Here is a 23,321-nt window from a genome sequence, read left to right on the forward strand (position 1 = left end):
ATTTACATATTAGTTCATTATGTTCCGATTCATACAAAATAGTACTCTTATATAACAGCAGAGTGCATTTACCTGATACAAGGAAAGTGAATGAGGCTTATAAGTATGATCAAACAATATTGTTGCTTATAAGTACAATTTAGATGCTGAGGTTTCGAATTTCCGATAACATCTGGGAGACCAAAATGGAAATATCACCATCACACAATGATTAGAAGCAGAACAAAAATATTAAAAAAATATATATGTATAACGTGGCACAAGTGAAATATCATTTACAACACCTTTTCCTTCACAATTAACACTCTTATGTACATAAACAATATGCTGGACCCTTCATCAGTTCTAAAATTTTGTTTATCTAACAATGGAAAATGCAGGATAGAATGGAACAATATTATGAGAAGGAAAGTTGCTACTCACCATATAGCGGATATGCGAAGTCGCAGATAGCACAACAATAAGACTCTCACAATTAAAGCTTTTGGCCATTGGCCTTTGTCAACAATAGACACACACACAAACTCAGCTCACATACACAACTGCAGTCTCAGGCAACTGGGCAGTGTGATTTCAGTTGCCAGAGACTGCAGTCGTGTGTGTGTGTGTGTGTGTGTGTGTGTGTGTGTGTGTGTGTGTGTGTGGGCGCGCGCGCATGTGTGTGTTACTGTTGACGAAGGCCAATGGCCGAAAGCTTTAATTGTGAGAGTCTTTTTGCTGTGCCTATCTGCGACTCAGCATCTCCACTATATGGTGAGTAGAACTTTCCTTCTCACAATATTGCTACAGTCTTGTTTGAAACAACTAGCCATTCAAAGTACTTACATTCTTTTTCTAAAGATGTTGTTGAGTACTAGTTCTCATACACGAATCCCAAACATTGGTTGGAAATCTATGTATACTCCATGATTTGTGTTTGGGGCATAACGCTTGCAAATTTTTTACTCTTCATGCAGCCGAGAACAGGTGGTTGCAAATTGTGTTTTGTAAAGCCTAACAGTAGAATAACATTTTTCAAAAGGAATTAATTTCTTTTATATCAATTATTCCACTTTGGCCAAGAAAGTAATAAAACCGAGGCATTTGACGAGCTCTGTTGCAGATTTGATGTCATAATTAAAACTGGAAGGCACAGTAACATTTGTGTGACATTACAAGCAGCCAGCTCATGAAACATGAGCTGGTGGAGGATGTGTTAACTGCCAGTGCAGCAGTGGCACCGGGCTAGCTCTGGGTAAGAAGTGATTTAATAAATGAGAGAAATTGTAAATAATGTTGTTTTAATCGATCAGACTAAAATGTTGTAAGGGTGTTTAACGGCACAAGCACCAATAAAAACACCATTTTCTGGTGGGGTAGATAACACTGCTGCATAACATGAAGTAATTCCTCGGAAAAATCTTGATTTATTTATGTTGCATTTTAAGTAATCATCATCCGATAACTGTGGTCAAAATTAATACAAAGGCAAAATCAGATAAGCTTATATATAAACAGTACAAGTCAATGTAACATCAGGATAGAAAGTAAACAGTGAGTGTACGTACTTACAATATGCTTAGAAAAGTTCCTACACATGAGCAATTCAAGAAGAATGTACACTCTCATGTGCAATTGCCATTAAGCATATTTCCAAAAGATGCTACTTTGAGACGTTGCATGCCAGACCTGAAGCAGCATACACAAGAATCACACTATTTCACCTTGATACCTGATGGCATCTGACACTACGATGAAGTAGTATGCGTCTCGTGTATGCTGCCTCTGGTCTCAAAGTAGCATCTTTTTGAAATGCACATAATGGCAATTGCATATGGAAACTTTTCTCAAACTACTCAACTGTATGAGCTTTTCTAAGAATGTTACAAGTACTTACACTCAATGTGTTCTTTCATTCCTGATGTTACATTAGTCTAGTAATATTTATGTACAAGGTTTTCTAATTTTGCCTTTGTGTTAATTTTGGCCACACGTATCTGCTGATGATTACACAAAACATGTCATAAATAAAGTATTTAGTGATCTAAATGTTTCCAAGGAATTACTTCATGCCACGTCTGGATGATCACAGACCTTAAAAACGGAAGGCTTTATGAGTCAAATGTGAAAAACATTGCTGCATGTAATGATAATTTTAATATTAGTATGAATGAGGTTGCAAAAATTAAGTTTAAGTCTAATTTAGAGGGAATGGTACAGACGTGAGCAAATCAAAATCCAGAATGCGACTTTGATTGCAGATTCTTCCACGTTTGAAGCAATGTTGTTATCAAAATACTGGGGCCAAATAAAACAAAATTTATAGCAAACAAATTTCTAAATTGATCAAACTTCAACAGGGAAAAAGGCAGCATGCAGGAGTTCTGCAAGTTTGAACGGAATAAGATGGTGCATCTAGAAAGGCTACAGTGTGTACTAACTCAAATTGCAACTCGAAAGAGAAGACTACCAGAGAGTTAACATTGCCTCACCGAGCAAACAGAAGCATTTTTAGATTTCACCAATAAAATCGACATTGTTTTGTGTCACAGACCAAGTGGGGCAAAGAAAAGGCAAAATCATAAAAGTAACAGAAATTGAAGGACAAATAAGCAAGAAAATGTAAATGTTTCATATGATGATGATGATGATGACAGTGAAACTGGCAGCATAATGTCAACATCCTAGGAAACTGAGATTTGCCTCAAAAAGGGTTAGCGGTGAGAATGGCATTGGTAAAACATGGAATAGGAATACACTTAATAATAATAAAGAATCATCATGCATAACAATAACAACAGGGAATAGGGAGTGTTTATTATGGAAGAAATACTATGCAATGAAGAGCTGTGGGGAGGCCAGAGTCAGTGAAAAAGAAAATTTGTGAGGGAGCAATGTAGGAGTAAGAAGAGTCAGCAGGTGAATGTAGTTAATGAATGTGGTAGACTGAATTCTTTGGGAAGATGGATGGGATGATGCAAGTGTGATTGTGAATGAGATGGGAAATGCTGCAATGGGCACCTGCGAGGCATCAGAGGCAGATCCAGTGATACTGCCTGTAACATGAAACAGAATATTCACGTTACAGGATTAGAGTATTACTGGCAACAGAGGTGACAATGGAGGAATTTTAGATGTACAAAATGGTTCTCAGGGTGATAATACTGAGTTGCCATACAATAGTAATGTGGGTGTAACTAAGATGGATGTGTGCAACCAGTGAAATATCTTGTTGTGAAGAAGATAAAGTACAGAACATTAATATAAATAAATGCAGAATCTTATATTGTCAATGTGAATAATGTTGATTTTTTTGAGAGAAGAAGTAGCAGTGGATGCCAATCTAAATGTTGTGGGGAACAACATGGATAACACCATAATGAGTATAAAGATTCTGAGGTTGACATTATGGTTGCTAATGATGTTTGGCTGAATGAAGAATTGAAAAATTTTGTATTCATGAATATGGAATGTCATACAGTGTTGGATGAACTGATGAGCAGTGAGTCAATGGAGAAGGATGGTGTGACTTCAATTTGTGAATGACTGGGTGTCATCTGCTAAGATAAAGCAGATGTTAGTCCATCAGGTATCTGTTAAGATGAAGTTTAATGTAGCAAGGCGTTTGGAGGCAATGACTGGTGGTGTGAATATGGAACCAGCATTCATTGAAATATGTAGTGGAGATGATGAGATAGAGCTACTTAGGAAATATGTATGTATGGTGGAGAGGGATGTATGTTACAGCATAGAGAAGGATCTGTTAGAGGAAATGTTATTAGATAAACCTTGCTTATAGAATGTGCAGCCAGGCTTACAAGTAAACACTTGGGATAAGAAATACAAAGCTTTAGTCAAGATAGGCAGTAGTGTTAGGGAGTTAGTGGAGTCATTTGTAAACAAAATTAAAGATGCCAAATTGGAGGAATTTCCTGACTGTGTGGCAAACTAACAAAAATGGTCACTGGAGATCACAGTAAATGAGTAAAGGAGGACAGGATGTTGGAGACTGACATTAACAGTATTGGCTGTTTGCTTATTAATGGGTTCGGTACTAGCTACAAAGACAATTGCCTGTTTATTAATGGATTGTCTTCTAAACATGATTCTTGACTACGATTTCCTCAGCAATTATTCAGGTAACACACAGTATAACCCCGCTTTTACATTTCTGGAATTAACATTTTACCACCGTTTATGAGGGTTTTTTTATCATTCCCGTCAAATTTCCTGTGTCCACAATGTTAATTTGCACCCTATTTTGCGTCAACATGTTTATAATTTTTCCCCAATTTATGCACTACGAAAAAGTGTTCGTGGAGATAAAAATGATGCTGGCATGATGTTGGCTGTCCAGTAGTGTTTATAAATAATACACGGTTAAGTTTCTTTCGCCAGAGAGCTATGCTCAGTGGATCTGAACCGGTAAACATGTAACAGTTGGAACAATTCGTGCTGTATCTCCTGTCACTGCCAAGCTCTACTTGGCACCGTGGCTGATGGAAGTAACTAGATTCGTTTGAATAAATATATTATGACCGATCACAATAACCATTTCCAAATTGTCTCTAATCCGCAACTTCATTTTCAAGATTGTTGTGATTGTTGTATCACCTTTGTCAAAATATATTTAGCATGTGATGGCCTTTGGCTGCTTGTAGCCTAGTTGACACCATCATTCACTTTTGCATTGGTCAAATGTTTTTACTTTTTAATATAAACACAGCGCTGGTTATGTAATTTTATCATGCTGAGCAAAACTTGTTTCGAGCATTTATTCTCATTGTCAAGTGCAGTATCTAATCTACGTACTTTCTTTTTTTTTTGGGGGGGGGGGGGGGGGGGGAGGGGGGGGGGGGTGATGTTACAGAAACAATGTGAGTGGTAGTTTGCATGTGTGGTTTTCTACATAACTGAGGAGGCACAGTACCTGATAACCTCAAAAAGACAACTGCAGGAGAGACACAGAACACCACATGCAAACACAACACAAAATACTTATCTACATATTTGCACTTGACAATGAGAAAAAAATTCTCAAAACGTGCCATGCTAAGCATGAAAAAATACATAACTTGCGCAGTATTTCATTATTTAAATAACAAATGACAGCTACAGGTTTTCAAAAACAACGATTTCCTTGACAGTTATCAGTTCCAATTACATCAGTGGTTTTTATTAGGTAATAAACAAATCCCTGACAAGTCTTTCGATGCCTGTTATGTACATATAGCACACACAAAGTGCGAAAATACAAGGGGGTGTCCCATACATAAATTTCGCAGCTTAAAATGTCATTTCCCACATTTAACATTTTCCCACATTTTACACCAATTTTTGAAGCCCCTTGAAAAGTGTAAAAGTGGGGTTTCACTGTAAATTCTAAGAACTTTAACGAAGATTTTGACATGAGTGGCAACAGAAACGGTCAGATTTGACACCTGTCAATATAAATGGAATCAGTTTCAATTCAGAATCCAAGTAATTATGTTGCCATTAAGTAGTCTTGTTTCTCTTATTGTTGTTCATAGTCATACGTGTAATTTTAGTGTTGATGTAAGTAACATTTTCTCTTTTATTGGTATTCATTTTCAAGTGTTTGTAATTGTGCAAGTCCAGTTTTGTTTTGGAAGGGGATTACTATGTGTATGTATTTTGGCTACAGTGTTGGATGCAATGTCAGAGATTGTATTTATGTAATGTTTTGATTTTCTTTCAAGGGGAAATTTACCCATTTGTGTGTCTTGATGCGTTGCCATTTAATGGAAAGCAGTGTTGACAGATATGAGACATCAGATTGAATTTCATGTTTATTCAGATAAAAATTTCATGTGTGGCAACAGGTTGTTGGTCATATTAATTTTGGTGGGAAACTGTTTGTAGGCCAAGAATTGTGGGAAGCTGAAAATCAGCAACATGACTGAATATGGTGTATGGAAGTGGAGTAACATAAAAATTAGAAAAACAAAGTGTATGTTTCTTTATGTTTCATTTTTCTTAGGTGGATAAAAATGACTGTTGTTACTGGATCTGTTTATTTATGGGGTTTCTTAATGTCTGTGCTGAATAAGATATTTTGAATGAAAATTGTGGGAAATATTCGGATATTCATTTCTGAGTCAGTGGTATGTTCAGTGTACTATATCACTTGGGTAACTGAGACTCATACAAGCAACGTCACATTTGTTTGTGAGCTTTAATTAAGCCTAACTAGTCTGGAATATGCTGTGGAAACTAATCAGCCAGATGTGGTTTTGAGTAGCCTATTCCTTTAGGAAGCCGGAATCATCAGTAAGGGTAGTAAGGCAGGGCATGACAACTGCTAACTGAAGGCTTGTCAAAAGGAGAGGAGGCAGCACTGCTGGTCACACACACAATTGCAACAGAGGACACAAAAGCCTGGCTACAATCATCTGATGTCAGCTGCAGTCAATTCACAGAGTGCAAGTTGGTGGAGGTGGCATTAACTGACAGTACAGTGGCTGTGCAGTTGCCAGACCCAAGAAAGGAAAGTGATCAGTGAACATGCAGATTTCCCCAGAGGGTCCATATAGGCATGGGTGAGGCAATTGTAGATGACACGATGGTGAGTTCAATGAACAAAGTATAAGATGGATATTGCATTTTCAGGGAAACTATGCTTCAGACTTTGCAAATGTGACATAATAAAACACTGGACTTTCTGTTACATAATAAAACCAAATATACCACAAAAATCACAGTGATGAGACAAGCTAATTGTGACTAAGTGTTACTGCACAATAAGTATGAATAAAGTTACAACTATCCGTAACAAGAATCAAACCACTGGAGTGATCACATCATATGGAGTATAAAATGAAAGCTGACATTGCAAATTCCACACATACATCAGATGATTTAATAAAAGTTAGATATGCAAATGTGCGACACCCATAAATACTCCAAAAGCTACACGTAATATGAAGGCAGCGAGAGTCACTTATTCCATCATCTAATCATCCCAGGTAATGACTACCAACCATTAGCCATCACATACATTTTAAATGATTATTTACATAAATTCCCAAATGCTCTAGAGGTGCAAATAATAAAACATATGCATGAAAGAACCTGTATCTAGAGGGCAGTAGGATAGATTAGATTAGTTTTTTGTTCCATAGATCCATGCTGAGGAGATCCTCGTGGATGTGGAACATGTAAACCTTTTTTTTTTTTTTTTTTTTTTAGCTGAAATAATAATACTAATAGTATGAATATATACAATACGTCATTTGTTTCTATTAAAAAATTCGTCTATGAAGTAGGAGGAGTTGGCCGCTAGTAAGTCTATCAGGCTCCTTTTAAATTGATCTTCATTTGTAACTAAATTTTTTATGTTTGCTGGCAAATTATTGAAGATGAGGGTTCCTGAGTAGTGGACCCCTTTTTGAACTAAAGTAAGTGCTTTTAAGTCTTTGTGCAGATCATTTTTGTTCCTGGTATTGTATGTATGAACTGAGCTGTTTGCTGGAAAAAGAGGTATATTACACTCCTGGAAATGGAAAAAAGAACACATTGACACCGGTGTGTCAGACCCACCATACTTGCTCCGGACACTGCGAGAGGGCTGTACAAGCAATGATCACACGCACGGCACAGCGGACACACCAGGAACCGCGGTGTTGGCCGTCGAATGGCGCTAGCTGCGCAGCATTTGTGCACCGCCGCCGTCAGTGTCAGCCACTTTGCCGTGGCATACGGAGCTCCATCGCAGTCTTTAACACTGGTAGCATGCCGCGACAGCGTGGACGTGAACCGTATGTGCAGTTGACGGACTTTGAGCGAGGGCGTATAGTGGGCATGCGGGAGGCCGGGTAGACGTACCGCCGAATTGCTCAACACGTGGGGCGTGAGGTCTCCACAGTACATCGATGTTGTCGCCAGTGGTCGGCGGAAGGTGCACGTGCCCGTCGACCTGGGACCAGACCACAGCGACGCACGGATGCACGTCAAGACCGTAGGATCCTACGCAGTGCCGTAGGGGACCGCACCGCCACTTCCCAGCAAATTAGGGACACTGTTGCTCCTGGGGTATCGGCGAGGACCATTCGGAACCGTCTCCATGAAGCTGGGCTACGGTCCCGCACACCGTTAGGCCGTCTTCCGCTCACGCCCCAACATCGTGCAGCCCGCCTCCAGTGGTGTCGCGACAGGCGTGAATGGAGGGACGAATGGAGACGTGTCGTCTTCAGCGATGAGAGTCGCTTCTGCCTTGGTGCCAATGATGGTCATATGCGTGTTTGGCGCCGTGCAGGTGAGCGCCACAATCAGGACTGCATACGACCGAGGCACACAGGGCCAACACCCGGCATCATGGTGTGGGGAACAATCTCCTACACTGGCCGTACACCACTGGTGATCGTCGAGGGGACACTGAATAGTGCACGGTACATCCAAACCGTCATCGAACCCATCGTTCTACCATTCCTAGACCGGCAAGGGAACTTGCTGTTCCAACAGGACAATGCACGTCCGCTTCTATCCCGTGCCACCCACCGTGCTCTAGAAGGTGTAAGTCAACTACCCTGGCCAGCAAGATCTCTGGATCTGTCCCCCATTGAGCATGTTTGGGACTGGATGAAGCGTCGTCTCACGCGGTCTGCACGTCCAGCACGAACGCTGGTCCAACTGAGGCACCAGGTGGAAATGGTATGGCAGTCCGTTCCACAGGACTACATCCAGCATCTCTACGATCGTCTCCATGGGAGAATAGCAGCCTGCATTGCTGCGAAAGGTGGATATACACTGTACTAGTGCCGACATTGTGCATGCTCTGTTGCCTGTGTCTATGTGCCTGTGGTTCTGTCAGTGTGATCATGTGATGTATCTGACCCCAGGAATGTGTCAATAAAGTTTCCCCTTCCTGGGACAATGAATTCACGGTGTTCTTATTTCAATTTCCAGGAGTGTATTTAGGACAAATTTCATTAAGAAGTAAATATACTGAGAGGCAGTGGTTAGTATAACCAGTTCTTTGAAGAGGTTTCTACATGACGTCCGTGAATTTACTCCACAAATAATACGTATTACACGCTTTTGGACTCTGAAAACTTTTGTTTGACTTGAAGAGTTACCCCTAAATATTATACCGTATGACATTATGGAATGAAAGTAGGCGAAGTATGCAAGCTTTTTCATTTTTATGTCGCCTATGTCTGCTAACACTCGAATTGCAAATACAGATTTGTTGAGGCATTTCTGCAGTTCTGTGTTGTGCTCCTCCCAACTGAATTTATTATCAAGTTGTAATCCCAGGAATTTAAGACTGTCAACCTCTTCTATCTGCTCTTCTTCATACTTTATGCATATGCTGGGTGGAAACCTCTTACAGGTTCTGAATTGCATGTAGTGAGTCTTTTCAAAGTTTAATGTCAATGAGTTGGCTTTAAACCATTTATTAATATCCATGAACATATCATTAGCAGATCTTTCTAGAACCACACTCGACATACTATTTATTGCAATACTTGTGTCATCTGCAAACAAAACGAATTCTGCTTCTGGCAGTGTAACTGATGAGAGATCATTAATGTACACAAGAAAAAGCAATGGCCCTAAGATGGATCCTTGTGGGACACCACATGTAATTTCTTCCCATTCTGATGATGACTGATGACTTAATTCACTAGTCCCTTGTACTGACACCCTTTGTTTCGTGTTAGCTAGGTATGACTTGAACCATTTTGCAGCACTGCCCGTGACACCATAGAATTCTAATTTATTTAAAAGGATATTGTGGTTCACACAATCAAATGCCTTTGACAAATCACAGAAAATACCTGCTGCTTGTAATTTGTTATTTAATGAATTAAGTACATTTTCACTGTAGGTGTAAATAGCCTTCTCGATATCAGAACCCTTCAGAAATCCAAGCTGTGTTCTTGATAATATGTTGTTTGTGGTCAGATGGTTGAGAAGCTGCCTGTACATTACTTTTTCTAAAATTTTTGAGAATGCTGGCAAAAGTGAAATCGGTCTGTAGTTTGATGGTATCTCTTTATCCCCTTTCTTGAATAGAGGCTTAACATCTGCATATTTTAGCCAGTCAGGAAATGTCCCAGTTATAAATGACTGGTTACACAAGTAACTTAGAATTGTACTAAACTCACAAGAACATGCCTTAATTAACTTTGTTGATATTTCATCGTAATGCCCTTGGATGCCCTTGGTCCAAGCTGGCCATTAATTATTTTGTAATTTTAACATAACTATTCCATACTGTAAAACGAGATGTTAATTTCATACCATAAAACCAAATGCTAATAGCTTACATACTACTGCATTGATTTTGTAATTAGAGGTCACAAAATGATCATAATTGCTGGATTATACTAACATTGTGAGTGTATGTGCCTTGGCCATTGTTCCAATTCATAGAGATTCAGTAGTGTGTGACATCACGGGACATATCTGAGGGAGGGCAGCAGCGGGCACATGGTCTTTGATATTCAGTGTCTCATCCACAGAAACTTTTGTGTTTTGCAAGCAGTGTTGTCAGCAAGTGTGCTTGGCAACAGTAAAAATAGTATGGGTAGCAAAGCAACCATGCTTCTTTGTTTGGAAGCCAATAACTGGGCTTTGAATAATTTTGGCGAGCACATGCTAATACTCTAACTTTTAGTGGAGCTCACAATATTTTCTCATTGTTTTTGGTGGCCACGTTTGGGTGTCCATATAAACTTTATTTGTGGGATTTGAGGCAGGTGAGAACATTAACTATTTTGAGGCAGTTGATATTGAAACTTGGGTGTGATAGACTTGTTCAGTTGTTTTTGCAGGGATTAATTAGGATAACTAACTTAAGTTTTATGCCATGATCAATAGTGAGATAAAGAGCTGTCAAATATTGCTTGTTTCTTTTTAAATTTTATGATTAATGGGCTGATAACAGAACTTTGTACACGTATTTCATGTGTTTTGTTTCACATTGTCTGCTGCACTACATTAATAACTATTTATCTTTGTCAAGTTTTGCGCGTTTCTTTCAAATTTCGTGATTAATGGGCTGCTAAGAGAACTTTGTATGTATGTGTTTTTCTTTACGTTGCCTGTTGCACTACATTAATTATTATTTACCTTTCTTTCATCTGAATCTGCCATTCACAAATGTGTGAATTACTTGAATAAAAATTTATTGGTCTAATTATTTATAAATTATTTCACTAACCAGCCACTACATTGTAATGATCTAAGGGTCAGGCATTCAAACAAATGCGTGGGCTTTAAACTACTAGTGTATTACTGATCTCTATGACACTGAAGGGAGTAAAGCTACACTACTGGCCATTAAAATTGCTACACCAAGAAGAAATGAAGATGATAAACGGGTATTCATTGGACAAATATATTATACTAGAACCGACATGTGATTACATTTTCACGCAATTTGGGTGCATAGATCCTGAGAAATCAGTACCCAGAACAACCACCTCTGGCCAAAATAATGGCCTTCATACGCCTGGGCATTGAGTCAAGCAGAGCTTGGATGACGTGTACAGGTACAGCTGCCCATGCAGCTTCAACACGATACCATAGTTCGTCAAGAGTAGTGACTGGCATATTGTGACGAGCCAGTTGCTTGGCCACCATTGACCAGACGTTTTCAGTTGGTGAGAGATCTGGAGAATGTGCTGGCCAGGGCAGCAGTCGAACATTTTCTGTACCCAGAAAGGCCCCTATAGGACCTGCAACATGCGGTCGTGCATTATCCTGTTGAAATGTAGGGTTTCGCAGGGATCGAATGAAGGGTAGAGCCATGGGTCATAACACATTTGAAATGTAACGTCCATTGTTCAAAGTGCCGTCAATGCGAACAAGAGGTGACCGAGACGTGTAACCAATGGCACCCCATACCATCACACTGGGTGATACGCCAGTATGGCGATGATGAATACACGCTTCCAATGTGCGTTCACCGCAATGACACCAAACATGGATGCGACCATCATGCTGCTGTAACAGAACCTGGATTCATCCAAAAAATGACGTTTTGCCATTCATGCACCCAGGTTCATCGTTGAGTACACCATCGCAGGCGCTCCTAACTGTGATGCTGCGTCAAGGGTAACCGCAGCCATGGTCTCCGAGCTGATAGACCGTGCTACTGCAAATGTCGTCGAACTGTTCGTCCAGATGGTTGTTGTCTTGCAAACGTCCCGATGTGTCGACTCAGGGATCGAGACATGGCTGCACGATCCGTTACAGCCATGCGGATAAGATGCCTGTCATCCCGACTGCTAGCGATACGAGGTCGTTGGGATCCAGCACGGCGTTCCGTATTACCCTCCTGAACCCACCGATTCCATATTCTGCTAACAGTCATTGGATCTCGACCAACGCGAGCAGCAATGTCGCGATACGATAAACGGCAATCACGAAAGGTTACAATCCGACCCCTATCAAAGTTGGAAACGTAATAGTACGCATTTCTCCTCCTTACACGAGGCATCATAACAATGTTTCACCAGGCAATGCCGGTCAACTGCTGTTTGTGTATGAGAAATCGGTTGGAAACTTTCCTCATGTCAGCACGTTGTAGGTGTCGCCACTGGCACCAACCTCGTGTGAATGCTCTGAAAAGCTAATCATTTGCATATCACAGCATCTTCTTCCTGTCAGTTAAATTTCGCGTCTGTAGCTCGTCATCTTCATGGTGTAGCAATTTTAATGGCCAGTAGTGTAATAGTCGTGCATCGCCCATATCAAGGGCAGACTGTAAAACTGCCAGTGCAGTCATAAGATCTGAGAAGTATGAAAGTGTTTGTAGGTTTCATCTGCTCAAAATACACACACTAAAAAAATCATCTCGTTTCTCACAACCTTCACAGTGTCACCCCTCTCTTGATCATTATTAGGCCAGGAGGAAGTCTGCTGAAGATCATAACTTATGATTAATATCAATCCAAGAGGAGGAATGAAGGAAGCTTGTGATTTAATGCCTCATTAGTCTTAAGTTAACTTGAAATAAAACTCTCTCCTGGACAAAAATAGGGAACAATATTAGCTGTAGCCTTGTTGGATGGATCATGCTGATATTCATCTTAAATGATCTGTGAAAAGTCTGGGCTGGACAGTTGGATGAGGATGTGAAACCTAATGTTTTTACATACAAATTCAATGTCTTAATGTGTATCATCTTGCTCATTCTTACAAAGAGAAAATAATTCAGTTTTATAACACATAAATAACGAAGTTCAAGAGTAAATCAAATAAATAAAAATAAAGCAAAATGCATTGCGTAAGACAGATACTGTAAAAGTTTCCTATGCCATGAGCAACAGAGGCCACACACAAAATAGAATTTAGCTATTGTAATTCTTAGTTTACAAAATTCTGCTCAAAAAGCTGAAGAATGAATAGATATGGCATAATGATGAAGCAGGTAGAGCGTCAGTCAATCATTGGCTGTACTTCCGATCAACAGGCAGTACAACTATATATCATAACACCACCTGACTCTGTTCTGTATATCCTGCACAATGCTTGTGATTTCAATTCAAAACTATTCCCAGAATAATAAATCAATAATATAAAATAAACATACCATTTAATTGGCCATTTACCTCCCTGCGTTGCTGTGTAATATTCATGATCTCCTCCCAAAGCTCTTGATAGGCCAAAATCACTAATTTTTGCTTGATGTCTTGAAGCAAGAAGGATATTTCTTGCTGCTAAATCTCTATGGACAAATCGTTGTTCCTCCAGGTATTTCATACCTGTCAAAATGTTATAAAAATGAATTCTATAACACACAAAAATAAGCTGGCACAGCAAATTACAAATGTTATAAAAATAGATGCTAAAATGCACAAAAATAAGCTGGCATTGTAAATAAAAATGATATTAAACAAAACTTACGTAAGTACAAAAATGTTACAGTATTGAATGTTAAGAAGATGCAAACTAGAGTACTACTCACCACAAGCAATTTGGGAAGCCCATAATTTAAGCTCATAATTTGGATTAACTTTCTCAGGGAAATTCCGCAAAAATTCTAACATTGAACGTAACTTAACTAATTCCTGAACCTAAAAAATATGAACTGTGTTTAAGCACTGTAATAGAAATGAAAAAACACAAGATATGTTGGCTCTAATAATTACTGTAAGGATTACAAACAAAATGATGCAGAAATTAAATAAAATAAAAAGAAAGAGTACAAAAAAATTCCATGCACTAAAACATAAATCAATAATAATTTCAATCCACAAAATGCAACAAGAATTTACCATCAGAAGTGGTGGCCCCATGGAGACTCCTATAAGTCTTACAACACAATGATGGTTTAGATTCATCATTACTCTCGCTTCACGCAAAAATTCATCACGATTTTTTTCCACATGCTCCTGATGTAAAGTCTTGATAGCAACTTTTTCCTAAAAAGATAACAACTAACCAATAAATCATTTCTTGCATGTAACAATATAATGTCGTAAAACATAATTTTGACAACTTGTAATATTAGGCAAAATACGTGCAGAAATCACATACTATTACGCCCTTGTCTCATAGTGTTAAACTAAAAGTAACCTTCAGCAGCCCAAGAAAACATAAAATTTGGAAAACAGTGACCTGCTACAAAATGAAACCTGCATCAACAAAAATATCACATTTGGGGCAAAGGAGTTACTTACTGCTGATACAATAAAATAGCAGATGAAACAACCTACACTACGAGCCAAGAGGCAGAAACAGCCTTAGGTTAACAAAGGGATTTTTGTTAGCATTTGTATCATATGAGTTGAGGAAATTAATGAAAACAGAAGTGTTGTATTGGTACAGAGATTCAGGATACGAGGTTATGAAAAAAATGGAAACCAGAGACACTGGAAATTCAAGATCTTACGAAAATACTTTAAAAGACAAAGTGACTGAAATAAGAAGAAAATCAATGGTGGTAGTTGTTGTAATTATCATTATCATTATTATTATCTTTCCTTTCTCAGACATTAAAACTGTACGGTATATGTTACATTGCATTTAGGAACTTTCGGGTTATTGAACATGTATCAATAATTACAGATTTCTGTAGTGGTATATATATGTTTGGATGTAGCTGTATTGCGTTGATGTACTGGTGGATATTGTGTGGTATGACTCCTGTAGTTGATAGTATAATTGGTATAATGTCAACTTTATCCCGATGCTACATGTCCTTGACTTCCTCAGCCAGTTGGATGTATTTTTCAATTTTTTCTCCTGTCATCTTCTGTATATTTGTTGTATTGGGTATGGATATTTTGATTAGTTGCGCTAATTTCTTCTTTTTATTGGTGAGTATGATGTCAGGTTTGTTATGTGGTGGTGTTTTATCTGTTATAATGGTTCTGTTCCAGTATAATTTGTATTCATCATTCTCCAGTACACTTTGTGGTGCATACTTGTGTGTGGGAACGTGTTGTTTTATTAGTTTATGTTGTATGGTGAGTTGTTGATGTATTATTTTTGCTACATTGTCATGTTTTCTGGTTTATTATGTATTTGCTAGTATTTTACATCCGCTTGTGATGTGATCTACTGTTTCTATTTGTTGTTTGCAAAGTCTGCATTTATCTATTGTGGTATTGGGATCTTTAATAATATGCTTGCTGTAATATCTGGTGTTTATTGATTGATCCTGTATTGCAATCATGAATCCTTCTGTCTCACTGTATATATTGCCTTTTCTTAGCCATGTGTTGGATGCGTCTTGTTCGATGTGTGGCTGTGTTAGATGATACGGGTGCTTGCCACGTAGTGTTTTCTTTTCCCAATTTACTTTCTTCATATCTGTTGATGTTATGTGATCTAAAGGGTTGTAGAAGTGGTTATGAAATTGCAATTGTGTAGCCGATGTATTTATATGAGTGATTGCTTTGTGTATTTTGCTAGTTTCTGCTCGTTCTATAAAGAATTTTCTTAAATTGTCTACCTGTCCATAATGTAGGTTTTTTATGTCGATAAATCCCCTTCCTCCTTCCTTTCTGCTTAATGTGAATTTTTCTGTTGCTGAATGTATGTAATGTATTCTATATTTTTGGCATTGTGATTGTTTAAGTGTATTGAGTGCTTCTAGGTCTGTGTTACTCCATTTCACTACTCCAAATGAGTAGGTCAATATTGGTATAGCATAAGCTTTTGTCTTGTTTCTTGCTGTCAATTCTGTTTTCAGTATTTTTGTTAGTCTTTGTCTTTTAGTTCTTCTTTAATATTTGTATTATCTATTCCTATTTTTTGTCTGTATCCTAGATATTTATAGGCATCTGTTTTTTCCATCGCTTCTATGCAGTCACTGTGGTTATCCAATATGTAATCTTCTTGTTTAGTGTGTTTTCCCTTGACTATGCTATTATTCTTACATTTGTCTGTTCCAAAAGCCATATTTATATCATTGCTGAATACTTCTGTTATCTTTAGTAATTGGTTGAGTTGTTGATTTGTTGCTGCCAGTAGTTTTAGATTATCCATGTTTAGCAAATGTGTGATTTTGTGTTGGTATGTTCCAGTAACATTATATCCATAATTTGTATTATTTAGCATGTTGGATAGTGGGTTCAGAGCAAGGCAGAACCAGAAAGGACTTAATGAGTCTCCTTGGTATATTCCACGATTAATCTGTATTGGCTGTGAAGTGATATTATTTGAATTTGTTTGGATATTAAGTGTGGTTTTCCATTTTTACATTACTATGTTTAGGAACTGTATCAATTTAGGATCTACTTTGTATATTTCCAATATTTGTAGCAACCACAAGTGGGGTACACTATTAAAAGCTTCTTGGTAATCAATGTATGCGTAGTGTAGCGACCTTTGTTTAGTTTTAGCTTGAGGAGTTTGTGGCACAACTTGACCAGAAGAAGGGATCGGTTGGTAGGACATGTTCTGAGGCATTTAGGGATCACCAATTTAGTACTGGAGGGCAGCGTGGAGCGTAAAAATCGTAGAGGGAGACCAAGAGATGAATACACTAAGCAGATTCAGAAGGATGTAGGCTGCAGTAGGTACTGAGAGATGAAGAAGCTTGCACAGGATAGAGTAGCATGGAGAGCTGCATCAAACCAGTCTCAGGACTGAAGACCACAACAACAACAACATGTCACCTCTGCATCTATTATCAGTTGCTCTTTACATCCTCATGCTCCTTTGCAGCAGTCTTTTTGTTCTTCGTCAGGGATTGGAATGACTCCTTACCCTCTCCCTTAAAACCCACATCCTTTCGTCTTTTCCTCTCCTTCCCTCTTTCCCGATGGAGCAACGTTGGGTTGCGAAAGCTTGAAATCTGTGTGCGTGTTTTTTATTGTGTCTATCTACCAGCGCTTTCCCCGCTTTATATAAATTTTTCCCACATGGAATGTTTCCCTCTATTATATTCATGTTAAATAATTTAGTTAGGTGTGAATGTGTTGAGGTGAACTTCTTTAGCCAGAAATTTGCTATTTTATCTTTTCCAGGGGCTTTCCAATTGTGCATAGAATTAATTGCTATGGTGACTTCATGTTGCAAAATTATCACTTCAGGCATTTGTGGTATCATCTTGTATGTGTCTGTTTCTGCTTGTATCCACCGTGCATGTCTGTTGTGTTGTACCGGGTTTGACCATATGTTGCTCCAGAAGTGTTCCATGTCTGTTATGTTTGGTGGATTGTCTATTTTAATGTGTGTGTTATCTATTGTCTGGTAAAATTTCTTTGGGTTTGTGTTAGATGTTTGGTTTTGTTTCCTTCTATTTTCACTTTTTTTGTATCTTCTAAGTCGTTTGGCCAATGCTTGTTATTTCTGGTACTTTTCATCTAATTGCTCTATCGCTTGTTGTTGTGAGATTTTACCTAACCTTTTTCGTTTTTTGTCTGATATTTCATTTCTTATAAATTGTGTTTGCTGTTCGATGTCTTTTCTCAGTTTATTATTATTATTATTATTATTATTATTGTCATCATTATTATTTATTGTATTAAAAACATGACTGTACATTTCCAAAGGATACATCTGATTCCATTAAACATTAAAAATCCCTAACGAGATGGTATCTCATCAAATATTAATTACAATCAATGATACACTTTTGTAAGACTAAAAGCAAACTTACAGAATAGATAAATAACTATATTTTTATATTCTCCAGCAAAGTAATAAGGCTAGAGCTGTGGATTCAGAAAAATTCTTAATAGTTCAGATCACAAATACTAATTTTATCGAAAATGGATTACTAATTTCAGCTTATCTACAAGCCATCTTCAGGTCTGTAATGTAGAAAATTGCGTCTAAGAAGTACAAAAGTGTCATTTTCTGAAGATGGCTTTGGCCTAAAACTGAAGTCACCCACTGATACCCAAGACTTGCTGTCCAGCCACAGAGGAGCATTCCCCTCCTAACTCAATACCACCCAGAACTGGAGCAACTGAATTACATTCTCCACCATGGTTTCAACTATCTCTTTTATGCCTTAAAATGAGAAATGTCCCGCCCACTACCTTTTCCACCCCTCCCACAGCGGTATTCCACCATCCACCGAACCTACACAATATACTTGTCCATCCCTACACAGCCCCTGCTTCCAACTCATGGCTCATATCCCTGTAATAGATCTAGATGCAAGACCTGCCCCATACATCTCCCACCGCCACCTACTACAGCCCTGTCACAAACATTACCTATCCCTCAAAGGCTGACCTACATGTGAAACCAGTCATGTGATTTACAAACTAGGCTGCAACCAGTGTGCTGCATTCTATGTGGGCATGACAACCAACACGCTATCTGTCCGTATGAATGGCCAAACTGGACCATCCTGTTGCTGAGTATGCCACCCAACAAGACATTCTTCGCTTCAATGACTGCTTCAAAGCCTGTGACTTATGGATCCTTCCAACCAACACCAGCTTTTCTGAATTGTGCAGGTGGGAAACTCTCCCTGCAATATATCCAATGTCCCTGTAACCCTTCCTGCCTCAACCTTCATTAGTCATTGTCCTCACCCATCAAGCCCCTTCCCTGTTCCCATTCCAGCACTACGTAGCCCTCTATTCCACCAGTACACCAAGTCTTTTTACTTCTCTCCTTTTCTGCTACCCTCCCCCACCCCCACCCCCCTCCACCTCTTCCCCGCCCATCATCTAACATGCCGACTGCACCTAGCTGCCCTACCCTCTCTCCACATTGTCCCTGCATGCTCCCCAGCACCACTTCACCATCCCTCGCCCCTACTCTGGTATCCTTCCCCATCCGCACCCCAGCCTCCTCCTTACCCCTACCCAAATGCCTCTCCCATTATGCACTGCTGCTGCTTCTGCTTGTAGTGTGGCTTCTCCAGCTGCCAGAGACTGTGACTGTGTGTGTGTGTGTGTGTGTGTGTGTGTGTGTGTGGGGGGGGTCTATTTTTGACAAAGCCCTTATTGGCCGAAAGTTTTTTTTTTTGACAGTCTTTTGTTGTGTCTGTCTGCGACTCAGGATCTCCACTATATGATGAGTAGCAACTATCCTTTACATAATATTGTTACATTCCATCCTGGATTTTCTATTCTATTATAATAAATAAAATGATCATTCAATACTTACCATGCAAAATAACAATAACAATATCGTTTGTGATTCTTCAACTTCTCGCGGCGTATTTCTTGCTCAAACAGTCCACGGGTGTACTGGCGGTCCATAGTGTCCAACAGGCACAATATTTTGGCGATCAGACATGTCGCCATCATCAGGTGCGCTGACGAACTGTGCTCCTGAGTGTGGGCGGCCGTCTTAAATCCCCTCCCCTCGCGAGATGTTCTCTCTGCAGTCCACGCCCATGGCCACGTGTCGGTGGTCGCTGAGAGGCTGGCGTCGGTGTCTGTGGTGGCATCGGTGAAACTGCCTCGTCCAGCCCGGTCACTCGTTAACTTACTTTGCTCAGCCTCTTTTTAATTAGACTCAGTGCTGGTTCCCATGCCTTGCTGAGGTTACAGCTGCAATCTCTGTTGATGAGTCGATCCCTGGTACGAATTTCGATAGCCTCTCTAATGACGCTGTCCCAGTATTTAGATGTCTGTGCCAAAACCCTTGTATGTTAGTAGTCCATTTCGTGATTTTCAGACAAACAATGCTCTGCAACTGCCGACTTGTTGGGGTACATAAGTCGAGTGTGCCTCTGATGTTCTCGGCAATGATCTTCGATGGTGCGCACTGTCTGTCCAATGTAAGTCTTCCCACACTCACAGGGAATCTGGTATATGCCGGCCTTCCGCAAACAGAGATCGTCTTTGACACTTCCCAATAACGCTCGTGTTTTATTGGGTGGGAAAAAGACAGTTCCTACTCGGTGTTTCCTCAGAGGGTGTTGCCAAGAAATTGACACCTCAAGGACCTGTACCGCCAAGACTTTATGGTCTCCCTGAAGTCCACCAAGAAAGGGTGCCGTTATGCCCAATTGTCAACAACATTAGGGCACCTACATATTTGCTGGCAGAACTACTAAGCCCTTACGTGGGTAAATGCTCTCATCACGTTTGGAATTCTATGGATTTCGTAAAATGTCTTGAGAACTTCAAGCTAAAAGACTCAGATATCCTGGTGAGTTTTGACGTTGTCTCGTTAATCACAAGGGTGCCTCTTTGAGAGTCAGTTGAGCTCACTGCACAGAAATTTGACGAGAAGATGACCAACCTTTTCAGGCACGTTCTGACCTCCATGTATTTTCTGTTTAATGGAGAATACTATGAGCAAACAGGAGTCGCTATGGGGAACCCACTTTTGCCTGTGATCGCAAATTTCTATATGGAGTATTTCGAGGAGGAAGCTTTGGCACCATCCAAGTGGAAACCTACTTGTTTTCTACGCTATGTTGATAACACATTCGTGATATGGACCCATGGAAGGGACAACCTCCTAGACTTCCTTACACACCTGAACTCCATACATCTGAACATCAAATTCACAATGGAGACCGAAGCAGAAGGAAGTTTACCACTTCTGGATGTCATAGTCAAAAGAAGAGCGGATGGAACCCTGGGCCATATGGTATACAGGAAGAAACTGCACACCGACCTGTATCTGCATGCAAATAGCTGCCACCACCCTTCGCAGGCGAAAGGGGTACTAAAAACACTGGTGCACAGGGCGCGCACCATCTCTGATGCAGAGAGTCTGCCCCATGAGCTGGAACACCTCAAAATTGTATTTCACAAAAGCAGGTACTTGGAATGGCAGATCAGACGCGCTCTCCGCCCCACCTCTGCAGTACAGCGTGTGGAGATGGACAAAGTCACGGAGGAAGACATAGCCACCGTCTATATCCCGTATACTGGAGCACTATCGGGGAAAATAGGACGAATATTGAGGAAACACCAAGTAGGAACTGTCGTTTGCCTGCCCAATAAAACAGGAGCATTATAGGGAAGTGTTAAAAGACGATCTCGGTTTGCAGAAGGCCGGCATATACCAGATTCCCTGTGAGTGTGGGAAGACTTAAATTGGACGGACAGTGCGCACCATCAAAGATCATTGCTGAGAATATCAGAGGCACACTCGACTTATGTACCCTGAGCCATGGTAAAAACTGCTGTTTTGAAGAGCGCGCCGTAGCGGGTAGTGTGAAGCAGTCACCCTCCTTTTCTGGCAGTGGCGCCGCTGTGACAATTGCAGCTTTGGTGTCTCCCTCTGGTGGGAAAGGGGAACGGTCGCCTGTTCACGTGCATTTAAGGGGCGCTATGAGCTCGCCAGTCGGTCAGTCCGGGGTCAGTTGGTCAATCGGAGTGAGTCTGGGTCAGTCACTCGTCACCAGTTGCTGGTCTGTCTCTCGTTTGCATTTGTGTGGCAGTTAGTGTCTGTCTGTCGGTCGGAGTGCTAGTATGTCTTTCGTTTTGATCAATCTTTAAAGCCAGATAAATGAGAGACTTTCCACTCCGCCAGTAAGAGAACTCAGCAAGTGCTCACCTGGTCAGGGTTTAGTTCCTGCATCTGAGTCTGCGCGTTAGGCCGCCAGTCTGCTCGAGTTTGCTCAGGCAACGTCATTGGCAGTTGGATCTATCGGTTGGTCGGTCACACACTGAGACATAAGATGACTTGTCCGGCTTGAGTATCGGCGCATGTGGGGTCGCCACGTGAGTCCAGTGGGCCGTGCCGTATAGCGAGGGGGTAGTGGCTTCGCGGTCGACACGAGAGCAACAGGAGTCAATCCACGACATGAGTCTGGCTGGCGCGAGCTTATGTACCCCAACAAGTCGGCAGTCGTAGAGCACTGTTTGTCTGAAAATCATGAAATGGACTACCGACATGCCAGGGTCTTGGCACAGACATCTAAATACTGGGACAGTGTCGTTAGAGAGGCTACCGAAATTTGTACCAGGGACGGACTCATCAACAGAGATTGCGGCTATAACCTCAGCAAGGCATGGGAACCAGCACTGAGTCTAATTAAAAAGAGGCTCAGTAAAGAAAACAAACGAGCAACCAGGGTGGACGAGGCAGTCACACCGACGCCACCACAAATGCCGACGCCAGCCTCTCAGCGACCACGCGGGTGCGGACCGTGGAGAGAACATCTCTCGTGGGGAGGGGATTTAAGACGATCACCCACCCTCATGAGCTCAGTTCGTCAGCGCACCTGACGATGGCGACATGTCTGATCGCCGAAATATTGTGCCCGTTGCACATTATGGACCAGCAGTACACCCGTGGACTGTTCGAGCAAATAACAATATCGAATTATACAGTGGAATATAGCAAACCAACCACATCTGTGTATTCTGTTGGTCATGGGCTGCTGAGCACTGCTACACTGACTTGCTGATATTTTCATAGTGATGTCCAACAGCTGATAGCATTTGTGCATGATGAAAGTGTTGAACATCCATGAATGTGTACCTTGGGTTAGGACAAATATTTCTGTTGCAGCTAAGACACAGTAAAAGTTAATGTATGCAATTAGAACCAGACGATCTGAAAGGGTTAATCAAACTGTACATCAAAACTACACACAAAGAAAAAGCCTTGAATGCTGGATTCTTCTGTTCCCTTGAGTTTATCCTAACCAACAGGGCCCACTTCTCCCAGGATTTGGTAAATGTTTATTTCATTATTTAACTTTGTGGCCAAATGTCCTTCCTGACATCAAAGTTGTCAAGGTAACCTTCAGGACAGAATTCGTGCACTCCATTTGTCTGTAAATTGTGTAAACTGTGTTCTGTGTGTTATTGTATTTTAACTGTTTGTGTATCGTATTTACTGAGGTAGAATTCGGGTACCAACTCAGCATTTGCATAAACGAGCTTAGGAAACTGTCAGGGAACCACAGTCAAGCTATCTGATGTACCAGCCCATGGTCATTGAGGTGCCATGCGGATTTAATCTGTGTCTGGCTCACCTTG

The 23,321-nt window shown here is 40.4% G+C and overlaps 1 protein-coding gene across 5 annotated transcripts in view; it reads right to left on the minus strand.

Annotated features, from left to right (window-relative positions):
- Positions 1-23,321, minus strand: part of LOC124602854 (tyrosine-protein kinase Shark) — a 151,003-nt gene that overhangs the window by 46,779 nt on the left and 80,903 nt on the right. For all 5 annotated transcript variants that reach the window (XM_047136351.1, XM_047136353.1, XM_047136350.1 and 2 more), the window contains exons 12-14: positions 14,229-14,375; positions 13,919-14,027; positions 13,544-13,715 (exon numbers count right to left, since the gene is read on the minus strand). In XM_047136351.1, coding sequence (XP_046992307.1) covers positions 13,544-13,715; positions 13,919-14,027; positions 14,229-14,375 — 428 coding nt within the window. The remainder of the gene's footprint in view (positions 1-13,543; positions 13,716-13,918; positions 14,028-14,228; positions 14,376-23,321) is intronic.

Source organism: Schistocerca americana, chromosome 1, assembly GCF_021461395.2.
Source record: "Schistocerca americana isolate TAMUIC-IGC-003095 chromosome 1, iqSchAmer2.1, whole genome shotgun sequence".
Taxonomy (NCBI): Eukaryota; Metazoa; Arthropoda; class Insecta; order Orthoptera; family Acrididae; genus Schistocerca; species Schistocerca americana.